This window comes from Dermacentor variabilis, chromosome 7, assembly GCF_050947875.1.
Source record: "Dermacentor variabilis isolate Ectoservices chromosome 7, ASM5094787v1, whole genome shotgun sequence".
Taxonomy (NCBI): domain Eukaryota; kingdom Metazoa; phylum Arthropoda; class Arachnida; order Ixodida; family Ixodidae; genus Dermacentor; species Dermacentor variabilis.
Genome location: NC_134574.1, coordinates 164,134,721 through 164,147,517, shown reverse-complemented (window position 1 = coordinate 164,147,517; position 12,797 = coordinate 164,134,721). Strand labels below are relative to the sequence as shown.

The window sequence follows — 12,797 nt, the reverse complement described above, 5'->3', positions numbered from 1 at the left end:
TACGTAAATATCTTGGAAGGTATCTACAGAGATTCCACAGCTACATTAAAGGTACATATAAAGGAAGGGGTTAGACAAGAAGACACGCTCTCTCCAATGCTATTGATCCCATGCTTCGAAAAGTATTCAAGCTATTAAACTGGGAAGCTTAGGAGTAAGGATCAACGGTGAATATCCCAGCAACCTTAGATTTGCAGATGACATTGTCCTGTTCAGCAACACTGTGGATGAGTTACAACAAACGATTGAGGGCCTGAACAAAGAGAGTATAAGAGTGGGGCTGAAAATTAATGGGCAGAAGACAAAAATAATCATGAATAGCTGGACAAGGGAACTCAGAGTTCAGGATCGGCAGTCAGCCTCGAGAGTCTTTGAAGGAGTACGTTTACCTAGGTCAAATGCTCACAGGGGACCCTGATCATGAGAAGGAAATTTACAGAAGAATAAAAATGAGTTGGAGCGCATTCGTGAGATTGTCAGATCCTTATGGAAGCTTACCATAATAATTGAAAAGAAAGGTGTAGGATCAGTGCATTCTACCGGTGCTAATATGTGGGGCACAAACTTCGAGACTGACAAAGAAGCTCGAAGACAAGGACCGCGCAAAGAGCGATGGAACGAAGATGGTTAGGCATAAGGCTAAGAGACAGGAAGAGAGCGGTGTGAATCACATAGCAAGCAGGGTTAGCCGATATTCTAATTGACATTAACAGAAAGAAATGGAGCTGGACAGGTCATGTAATGCGTAGGTTAGATAACCTGTGGAATAGTAGGGTTGCAGAATGGGTGCCAAAAGAAGGGAAGCACAGTCGAGGACGGCGGAACACGAGGGGGTTGATGAATTTAAGAACTTCGCCTGCGCTAGTTGGAATCGGTTGGCGCAGGACACGCGTGATTGCAGATGGCAGGGAGAGGCCTTCATCCGGGCATCCCACAACCTTCGCATTATGCTCTCCACCGTTCCCCGCCATCGTTACCGACCTGCGGCAAGTTTCTTTTTTTATCCATTTTAATTTCCATTACTTTATTGTTTATTTATTGCATTTATTAGGCACAAGTACACTCCCCTATGTTGTCCTTGGTGTCAGTGTTTCTTGGCTTGTTGTGATACGACTAATAAAAGTTGGGCTTCTCGGTTAACCCCCTTCTTGTTTATTACATAACAAGGATATCGAATCCGGCAACATTTATGCCTTCAGGTAGCACGTGTGGGTTTATTGACCTGTCGCCCTTCAACCGGAAGAGACCACGTTCTCGTGACGCCTGCGGCAGGAAGGATGTTTTACATCCGCCTCTAAGGTTTGTGAGTGATGGCGCTGGCTGACTCTCCCAGGGTTCTACTAGGAAACATAAATACCCAAGAAAGTGGATGAGGAAACGGCGCCGCTGTAGCTCAATTGGTAGAGCATCGCACGCGTAATGCGATGGTTGTGGGATCGTTCCCCACCTGCGACAAGTTGTTTTTTCATCCACTTTGAGTTCCGTTAATTTAGCGTTTCTTTATAGCATTTATTAAGCGCCGGTAATTTCCCCTATGTTGGTCTTGATGTCAGTGTCTGGTGGCTTCTTATTATACGATTATATATATGTATATATGTATATATGTGTGTGTGTGTGTGTGTTTGTGTGTGTCTGTAAAGGAAGACCGTATTGGTTTCTCAAAAAAAGCTTTACACGCGCGCACACACACAAACAAAATGTTTGCTTGGCAAGCAACTTCCTTCCTTCATTTAGTTAGATTCCACTTCCGCGTTTCTAGAAGCCGTTGAGCACCACAATAGCGGTTGAGGAAGATAAATTAGAGAAAATTGGGCGCATTGGCTAGAGAAAAACTGCTGATGGAAAAAGGCGGCACATACTGCCTCTGCTGGTCGAGAGAGTGCGATGAGATCGATCAGAAATTATATTAGAGAGCTAAGAAAATGAGAACTTCGAACTATTCAAGAATAATTTGCTGAAATTATGCGTAGTGGACAGATCAGTTCTTCGTTGTAAGACTCATGCATGATGTGCAGCTTCATTTCAACAGAATGTCAATTGAAGGTGAGAGCAAGTCAATAGTGCTCGTTAAACCAAATGAATTCTGCGGAAGCACGCAAGGTGGAGGGATATAGATGAAAGGAAAAATTCGCATCCACCTGAATTGTAGCACGAAGCTACAAAGAGAGCCCATGCTGGTTTCTCGTAAATAAAGCCTCGCAGTTGAAGAAAAAATCATCACCCAAGCATTCCGTACAGGTGGTTAACCAGCGAAGCTGAAACGGGCGGCCCCGGTGTTTATCACGTGGTTAGTCCCGACGGTTCAATAAACGATGGCTTGGTGGACTGCCGGATCCTAGGTACGCAGTTGCTGCTTGCACTCGGCTGCACGAGCCTGTCTTTGTGCCTGGGTTGCGGCATCGGCACGGGGTAAACAAGCTCTTTCCCGATTCTGCTCGCGGCGTTGCTGATAAATAGCTGCCTACCACTAAGGAGTATGTATGACGCGTGGCCTGCCCATTTTGGAGCCGGAGAGAAACTGCTGCGCGCACGCACGGCTGCGACGGAGAGCAACGACGACAATACTGGCGTAGCTAATTCAACACCGCCTAGACGGAACGAGGTCTTTTCACTCCGATCCATGACTTTATGTTACCTGGTCCGACTACCATAGAATGTAATTGGGATGCTCCAGAGTAGGTAAAAGTGATTTTGACATCACCGCTTTTTTCCCGCCAGCCTTTTCAATTCAAATTTCGGGCTAGGTAGCATGACGTCATATTTATTTATTTATTTATTTACAGTACCCTCAGGGCCCAGAACCGCGTTACAGAGGGGGTGGGTACAATAATACAAAAAAATACAACATTATAAATCGTTGTAAACATGTCTTTTGCTATCAAGGAGGTGTTGGCTAATCGTGCGCCTATCTCTCTTTTTTTTTCGCACATGCGCATGGGGTTGTGTCGGAGGAATTTTTGGCGTACAGCGACGGACGGACGGATTGGCTAGTCTTGTACAGCTTCGCTCTAAAATTTGTCCTGGTGCGGGACGAATTGTCATTGTTTGTCAGGGTTCTTCGTAGTTGCGCGAGAACTTCAAATTATTATGTGAGTTTTGCCTTCATGGAACTGGGTCCCTTGTAATTTATTGACGCTGACAAATGGCACATTTGTGCAGATTCTATAGAGGCTGACTTTCTCGTTGCCTTGCCTTACTATTGAATATTACCCCATTTTTGTGGATATAATGTTAAATCCACTCTTACACTTTCTTGTCTAAGATCCTAAATCGTTTATTCCAAGTCATCTTCAGCGTTGCTGCACACAACAATGTCATTTGCAAACCGTAGGTCCCGGGATGTTCCCCATAGATTGTGGCGCCTAATCCTTTTTAGTGCAGCAGCTTGATTACTACTAAACATGCAGCGAATTGCATTGGAGAGGTAATATCTCTTTGCATGGTTCGCTTTTCGCTTTCCTCCCCCATATATTGCGGATAATTAAGGAAGGAGTGTAGTCTTCACACACATTCGCAAACATATTCACGTGTACTTCCTGTACCCTGACTACACAATGTGACCATGATTCTGGTATCTGGGTAACTATTGCAAAGTCAAATGCGCACATGACTTCAACTTGTACAGATACAAAGCCTTTGGAACTTGATCAATTGTTAAAGATTGAATGCCTGTTTTTTTCTTCACAGCGTGCCATAGCAATTACGCAGCTCCTCCGGCTAGTGTACAATTAAGTATAGAATTCCTTTGCCGCCTTTATAGTGTCGAACTTTGTGACGACACTGTCCTGCTTATCTTTCATTACATATATCTTACTCTTTTCAAAGTGAAGTATATTTCTTACGGATTTTGTACGGCTGCGATTTTCTAATGCTTTTATAATATTTCCGGTGCTGTAATTTTGAACGTGACTTAATTTTTGCTTTTTTTTAACCTCGGATAATTCACCTAATTAGATCTGATCTCTGATGTTTGACACTTTCATGCTCGGTTGTTTCTTTATTAGGACATTTTTCTTTACTTTTGTAGTGGTCATGCGTTTGCTGTCGGGCCTAGAATTTCGATTTATGCTTCTGAAACTATAATTTATATGGTCTTCTTTGGTTCTGTCGCTGGATGTTGTGGTTGTTCGAGCTTCATACCGCCACCTCTAATTAGAAGAGATACGAGGAGAATATGCTGGTATGAAGGATGAGTCGCGGAGTGCGTTAACCTCAGACAGCGTTATCACGTAAGTTTTCAAGTGCCGTTGTTATGGGTATAGACCACGCCCGTGTCCACTCTAAAGCGAAGCATTTGTTGAACGGCTTGTATTGCGCGAAATAAACTCGCAAATTAGTGCTACCGAATCTATGGTGTCCTGCGCATTATGGCGTTAAATCATCACATTATACCTGAGCATGTGTACTGATCTCTACACTACACATACCTCACAATAGAGAAGGGCATGATAATTAGTGGCTTCTTGGATTTTTTTAAACGTTTCTTATACGAGCTGCACCAGTGTTTGCGTGACTCGCTGTCTCACCGCCTGGTTCCTAGATGTCTTACAGAGCACCTCAAGAAAACCACCAGCAAGGTCTCTTAGATTGCAACAGTGCGCTCTCAACCAATCATTTAGGTATAGTGTGGTGTGCCCTACGTAACTGCGGCCGCACGACAGGGGTATCCTGCAAACCACAACATCGGCAGCAGCCACAAGATTACTTTATGGCTCTTTATGCAGGCGCGACATTCCAGAACGTTTGAATTTGTAATATTGCGCAGCCTAGCCCGCTTGTCGTTCAGGAAAGACCCCGCGCAGACTTGCGCACTGAGCAATATATATATATATATATATATATATATATATATATATATATATATATATATATATATATATCAAATTATGGAAGACAGTGTATGCACGGCAGCAGACTTATGTGACTCCCAAGGCCATTGGAAGAATCAACCGCAGACTGACCAACACCATGACACTGTCTCAGCACTCGTTCAGCTGCAGAAACTAGCGACAACTGGGGATAACGAGCATCCGCAAGCCTCTTTCTTTGTTGGTCAAAGCTGGAGGCAGTCGGGGGGTGGCATGGTTTTTTGAGGCATTCTTGAAACATATATTTGCAACCACCCTCTTGACTAAATGATCTGATGAGAGGGCAACAATTGACCACATAAAGCCTAGACCAGCCGTTTCAGTTAGAGCAAGGAGACCTGGCAGCCGCGCTCACCTGAAATACCCGGCAAATTTGGCCGCTGTCCACTGCTGCCTGGAAGTTGGGTGATGTTAGTATGCCCTGCACGTGAACAAAAGAAGAAACACAATCCAAGTTGCTTTGGGGAATAGGTGTAGTGATTATGTGCTGGTAAACTTGTTGGGCAATGAAGAGTTAGGGTGGTCGGCACCTGAGCGTAGAACTTACGACAGATGGGGGAATTTCGACCCTGGGCACCACAGCTACACAGCGTGGGTGAGGTGATTACACCAGGTTATTACGTGATGATGGCATAAGGTAGTCATTACGTGAGGCATGTATGCCAGCTCGTTTATAACGATAATGTGCACCTGCTTGCTTACTAAGCCTAACTAGCTAAGCAGAAGTTAGCGAATTCTTGAAAGCGATGTTTCACCCCCGAATTTTCGAGTACAGGCTGCTGTATGCTATCTGCTATCGCGCCCGACTGACCGGTAGTAGACGCAGTGCCAACAAGCTCCGCACACAGCGCAGGCCAAGGTAACCTAGGGGACAATACTTCTCTCAAGTGCTTCTCTCAAGATCTATCTTCACTACTTAAAAACAACCCCCGAAAATTCTGGCAGGTGGTTTCACCCAATAGTGGCTCACATCACATTTCACTAAGTGATGGGAATCAAGCTCCAATCAGTGACAAGGAATGCCCAGTCGTCTTTAATGAATTTTTTCATCCATATTCACAGTAGAAGACCATTCTAATCTGCCGGAAGTCACTGATCTAGATTACCAGTACATGCAATCCATCGATATAACAGAGGATGGTATCACAGGTCTCATAAATAACCTTAAGTTGACTACTTCTTCGGGTGTCGATAATATTAACTCAAAAATTTTAAAGAATACAGTCACGTTATCTAGCAAATTTTTATGCATTATTTTCCGCCAGTCGTTGTCATCAGGCCAGCTTACCTTAGACTGGAAAATTGCAAAAGTGATACCAGTCCACAAAAATGGTAGCAAGAATTCCCCAGAAAACTATCGGCCGATATCATTGACAAGTATTTGCTGCAAAATGCTTGAACATATCATTGCATCTCACATATATCATCATTTGGAATCAAATAATTTTTTATTTATTAACCAACATGGGTTTAGGAAAGGTTTGTCATGTGAGACACAGTTACTAGAATTCACTACAGACTTGCATTTTAACATGGACCATAATCTTCAAACAGATTGCTTTTTTCTCGACTTCTCCAAAGCCTTCGACCGTGTGGCTCACTGCCGCTTAATTTCCAAATTATCCGTTCTCAAATTAGACTGCTTAACGCTCTCCTGGATTCGTAACTTCCTAACAAATCGTCAGCAATTTACAGTCGTTAATAATTTTACGTCACCCCTTGCATATGTCAGTTCCGGTGTACCGCAGGGTAGCGTACTAGGACCCTTGCTTTTTCTTATTTATATCAATGATCTGCCCAATAACATCTCATCCTGCATGCGTGTTTTCGCCGATGATTGTATATTATATCGACCAATTCGCAGCCTTGATGACCATCACATTCTTCAAGAGGACCTTCATCTCGTTACCAAATGGTGTGAAGACTGGCAAATGAAACTTAACTCATCTAAATGCCAACTAATGACATTCACGCGAAAAACATCAACTCATAGGTTTTCCTATTATATGAACTCAAATATAATATCTCAGGCATCAGCATATAAATATATAGGCGTAAATCTTACACCCAGTCTTTCCTGGGCCTTTCACATTGCAACCATATGCGCCAACGCTTCCAAATCTCTTGGGTATATTCGCCGCAACTTGCGTAATAGCCCGTCTAACATCCGTAAATTAGCATTCGTATCATTTGTACGCCCTCAGCTCGAGTTCGCGTCCCCTATATGGTCTCCCTACCATGAATACCTAATCCACATGATAGAAGCCATCCAAAACCGAGCTAGTCGATTTATTTCCCGAAATTACAGCTACCATTCAAGCATTACTCAAATAAAACTCGACCTTTCCCTTCAATCACTGAGTAGCCGACGTGACATAGCACTCCTGTCCTTGCTCCATAGATATGTTCACCAAATCAAGCCACCAAACTTGCCACTGGAATGCGCGTCTTGCAAATCACGACGACTTTATAATGATTTAAGTCTCACTCGCATTTATGGCAACACTAAGGCATTTAACTTCTCGGCTTTACCACGAGCGATTCGGTTATGGAATTCGCTTCCTAATAGCACTGTCGCTCAAATGAGCAATGATAAATTTAGACAACTACTGAACCTACAGTCTTCATCATAACAAATATCTTCATCTGTACATATGTCATGTCATATAATACGTGACTTTCTTTTTCTTGTTATTGTGGTTTCAATTTTGTTTGCTTTATGTACTCGCGCTATGTACGTTATTTTGCGCAAGTGTTACATCGCCTTTTATGTTAGGGTGAAATGTACTTTTCATTCCTTTCCCGATAACTCTTTGTATTGATTTAGCGTTTTTTTAACACTGTTTTGGAAGCATGTGATCATTACAAACATTTTTGACTCTCACATTTTTTAGCGCTCATATATCTGTTTTCTCTTGTCATTTGTTCAATGACGCCCCCCTTACTCAATGCTCCCGTTGGGGCCTGTAAGGTACTTTGAAATAAATAAATAAATAAACAGGACCAAGTGTCTGACTTCACGTGCCACTTCATTTCAGAGTACCATATTGCAAATTTATCAACAACGTACACAAATTTTGTGTTAGGGTCATTTTAGAGGAGCGAAGAGGAATGAAAAAGTGGACGGCAGGAATGTTAACAGTGTCGAGTTGGCACCCATTGATAAGGAAAACAATAAAAATGGGAAGCAGAATTAGGCGATTCCTTCAGGCTCTGAACTTCTTTGGTGCGGCAGCAGCATTCTTCCATAGTGAAGACCCCAATCTTCTTTTGTTTGTTAGTTTGCTTGCCCTCGGTCACTGGTTTCGTTGCCTGCGTCTTTCTCAGATAAGGGAGTTCACCCACTACGCGGAACGGGAGAAGTACAAGGTGGCTATAACTCACTTTCTAGGGGGCAGGACTAGGGTTGAAATAAAACCGTATGAATTTCAAGTAACAAATCGAAAAAAAAGGTTTTGTATTATATTACGAACGTTAATATAATTACGTACAGATCAGTAACTTCTGACTGGTCTGTAACATACACAATTTCCTTTTTTTATGGCATATTAATGTATATTTTGTAATTCCAATTACCCACAAGAGGCGGCCTGACCACTTTCAGACTACCTGTGTCCGACGTAGTTATATCTATTCAGTTAAAATGCACAGCTTTGAGGAGCGTTTCGTTCACAGCGGTTCGGGAAAAGCTTATGCTATTCGTTTGTTGATGCAGTTGTGCATTTCACGATTTAAATATATTTAATGAAGATAATCTCGATATATCAAGCTTATTTTCGTCTGTTTTGTGTAAGGCAGACAAGGTTCTTTGTTTTCATTATACAGTAGGACAACGTGCAGTCACCTACTGCAGCGAAATGAATTCAGCATGCCATTGGAGATGACATACAAACGTCGTCTGCTTGCACAATCTTTAAAATCTGGTGTCACGAGCGAACTAACGCAGTGCCGCCAACGAAATCTGAGTGATTTAATTTCTCTGTGAATTTGCAGTGTTGCTATATAGGGTACTTGGCGGTTGTGAATCCTGTGAGCTACTGTGTGAGCTATGTGGCGTTGGCGCTGCGTCATCGCTGTTGGCATTGGGGTTGTCGATGCTTTCGACATTCTATTTTCAGCAACAAATATATTCTCTGCGCATCCTCTACTGTGGGTACGCGCGATGTTCGAAGTTTACCATCGTCATTGTCATGTACTCCTGCTTTGTTCCGTAGAACCTGTATTCACGAGCATTTCAACGGATCATTGTATGCAGACACACTGCTGTCATGCCAAGAACAATTCCTATGCGATGCCACATAAGATAATCCTGGTCCACTAGAGTACAATTCGTTCTGCTCTCCGAAATACTTGCACAGCGAACACTACTCTGACAGTCTGTCCGCATTGCCAGCACGTGCAGCTGCCCAGATGAGTAAATTAAAATTCTAGCTTAAGCGGATGAGATTGTCTTCTTTTGTGTCGATAAGCCCAGTATAATTGAGCCAATAAACACTACCCTGCGCTTATGTGGAACTGCAGGAGCTAGCGTAAATGTTGATAGAAGTAGGGAGTTTTGGCTAGGCATGTGTGCTTTATAACTCCGTCTGTGTCGCGAGCATTCATTGCAATCAGCCTCCAATGCGATGTCTTTGTGTGCCTCTCGATAACTTCCGTAATAGTGGACCTCATTGGACGTCCGCGACAACCATTATACGTCAAAAGGTGACAACCTTGCACGGACGTGAACTCTCTATTTTGGCGAGAGCTAAGACATGCAATGTATTTCTTGCTTCAAAGCTTCGTTATGTTCTGCACGTCTTGACTGGTCTCGCATCCACGTTCGGACACTTCATATAATAATTTCATGTTTCATTTGGCATTCATCAAGGGAAATCATTAGAATGGGCAACATTTTTCTTCGACTTGAGAAGGGAGGCCTGAGTCTTCTGCATTTATTTGTGCGACAATTGGTCATGCGATTATTTTACCATAAAAATGTCCGTCATCCATTTCTCCTTGCATCTAATGGAACACATCTTGCTTAACACCTCCCTTGTCTTTTTTGTCATGACAAACGTTGCTCAAGAATTGCCGTCAAGGGGCTTACTGAAATAGCCAGTGTACACTATTTCATATTTAAAAGCTAGATTTGGTCTACAATATTTGTTTAGCGTTGATGAAACTTCGCTAAATGTAGCCTTTGTTCACATAAATTTCCCTGCACCTATGAATCGAAAGCCGTATTTGTCTCTATTTGGTGAAGGTGTTCTTTGCCATGTGTGTAGAATGTGTATAGCGCCAGCAGCGAAAGCATTTTTCTTGAGGCTGCACACTTCCACCTTGCCAGTTAAAACGTGGGGTCATAAAAAAGGAGTATATGTACCCTGGAATGCAAAATGGTGGACTTTGCAACCAACCTGATACAACAGAACACTGCTTTACTCTTTGTCTTGACGCATGTCATTTTTTGGGTATTTTTACGAAGTATCAAAACAGAACTTCCTCTCACACCTTGCGGTATCGGGTTCCTTCCTTTCAAAACGACAATCACTAATGCGCCATATGATTTGCTTATGGTATTAGTACTCTATTCATTATGGAGAAGCCGCATAATCGACAGACAAGCCGAGCCACCTCGCTCGACAATGTCTGCCTTTGGGGAAGAGGCTGCTCGGCTGTTTAGTGTGGTGGAAACTGTTGATCTAGTTCTAGAGTTGATTTCGCATCTGGACGCTTGCCCTTTTTCGGCCTATTTTTAAGCATTCATTGGACAGCGTAGCATGTGTGCGTTTGGTTTTCCTGTGTGTGTCTAAATTTATTGTAAATAATTTTCGCCTGACATTATTTGTAATTACTTGTGATATAGAAGAAAAAAAGAACGGTTGTGCGGCAGCTGAGTGGTTAGCGCGCTCGAGTCTCATATGCACATGGCTTCACTGGCATGGCCTCAAGTCCCCGGGGGGGTGGTTGTCAAGAACCTATTTTTATTTTCAGCATGTGGCAGTGGGGATGCTGGGGATGACGAGGCGGTTTGACGACAACGGACTTTTGTGTCATCATGATTGTGTGTCGCCGATGATGACGAGAGTCGTCGTCAGCATAGCAGAATGGATAGACGGACAAGGCAAATGCCACATCGAGCTATTAGTGGTTGCCGCAGTAAAAAACACAGAAAAACAGTACAGCTGGACTAGGATTAACCAATGGTCATGCTAAAGAGAAAAATTAAGCCTGACAAACTTCCAGCAATGGCATATCGTCAGCAAATGCTTACTAGGCGAAAAACGCTGACGAGACAAAAAACTGGTCGTAGCATCATCATAAATAAATAGCGTCAGTTTTCGGTTATGTCGTAAGCTTTAAAACAGTGCAGATGAGGATAGTTAGCTGGGGCCGAAAGAACCGAAAATAGGACATCTGTGTTCCAAGATATACGATAACAACCTTATAAATGTTTTTGTAGTTTACTGGTATCACAACAATTCATGTGCGCGAAGCCAATTTAAGATGTGTGTCTTCCGTTCGAGGTCATTTTCGAAGCTGCATTGGTGCCCAACTCAAGGAAAGCTCAGCCTTAGAAATGACCGCTAATAAAGTAATATTTTCTGCGAATGAAACACAGAGTTTTGGAAAAGTCGGAATCTAGAGCAACGTAACAGTTTTTCTTTACATGCCCTTAAATTGGCTCTTCGTGCATTCCAACCAGTAGCGTTACGTACCTGACAATCCACCGCCGAACTGACCGCCAGCACCTATAGCGAAAAAACAACGAAAGAAATAAAAACGAAAGCGAAAGAATTATGAATTCCGACGTCATCGGTGACGAATTGTTTCGCATCGGTGACAAATACTGCGAACATTGAATGCGAAAACTTAGAAAATTTTACCCATCTCATCGAGATGCATAAGATTTCCTTCTGTGGCAAAATATAATAATAAACTTAAGATATCTCTGTCATGGACAGTACGAGAAGAAAGGGGGTTAACAACTGGTCATGCTATTATTTTACCATAAAAATGTCCGTCGTCTATTCCTCCTTGAGTTTAATGGAATACGTCTTGCTCCACACCTCCCTTTTCTTTTTTGTCATGACAAACGTTGCTCAAGAATTGCAGCCAAGGGGCTTCCTGAAATAACTTGTCTGCACTATTTCATATTTAAAAGCCACATCTACTCTACAATATTTGTTTAGCGTTGATGAAACTTCGCTAAATATAGCCCTTGTTCACATAAATTTCCCTGCAGCGATGAATCGAAAGCCGTATTTCACTCTTTTTGGTCAAGCTGTTCTTCGCCATGCGCGTAGAATGTGTATAATGCCAGCAGCGCAAACATTTTTCTTGAGGCTGCACACTTCCACCTTGCCAGTTAAAGCATGGCGCCATGAAAAAGGAGTATATGCACCCTGGAATGGAAATGGTGGACTTTGCAACCAGCCCGAGGCAATAGAACAGTGCTTTATTCTTTGTCGTGGCGCACTTTATATTTGGGACGTTTTACAAAGTATCAAAACAGAACTTCCAGTCACACTTTGCGGTATCGGGTTCTTTCCTTTCAAAACGACAATTGGTAGTGCATCATATGATTGGCTTATGGTATTAGGGCTCTAATCATTATGGAGAAGTCGCATGGTCGGCGGACATGCCGAGCCACCTCGCTCGACAACGTCTGCCTTTTGTGAAGAGGCTGCTGAAGTGCTTAGTGTGGTTGAAACCGTTGACCTAGTTCCAGAGTTGATTTCGCATCTGGACCCTTGCCCTTGTTCGCCCTGTGTGTGTGTGCCTAAATGCATTGTAAATAATTTTCCCCTGACATTACTCGTAATTCCATGCGATAAAGAAAAAAAAAAGAACAGTTGTCCGGCAGCTGAGTGCTTAACGCGTTCGAGTCTCAAATTCAAATGCACATGGCTTCACTGGCATGGGCTCAAGTCCAGGTGAGGGGGG

At 42.9% G+C, this 12,797-nt stretch overlaps 1 protein-coding gene and 1 non-coding gene across 2 annotated transcripts in view; one reads left to right on the top strand and one right to left on the bottom strand.

Annotated features, from left to right (window-relative positions):
* Window positions 1–12,797, bottom strand: part of LOC142588925 (uncharacterized) — a 103,671-nt gene that overhangs the window by 3,037 nt on the left and 87,837 nt on the right. Inside the window, exons 30-31 of the mRNA XM_075700736.1 lie at window positions 11,570–11,602; window positions 5,224–5,289 (exon numbers count right to left, since the gene is read on the bottom strand). Of these exons, the coding sequence (XP_075556851.1) occupies window positions 5,224–5,289; window positions 11,570–11,602 (99 nt within the window). The remainder of the gene's footprint in view (window positions 1–5,223; window positions 5,290–11,569; window positions 11,603–12,797) is intronic.
* TRNAT-CGU (transfer RNA threonine (anticodon CGU)) lies at window positions 1,383–1,455 on the top strand. Its single transcript has one exon. It is a non-coding gene; the product is annotated as a tRNA-Thr (tRNA).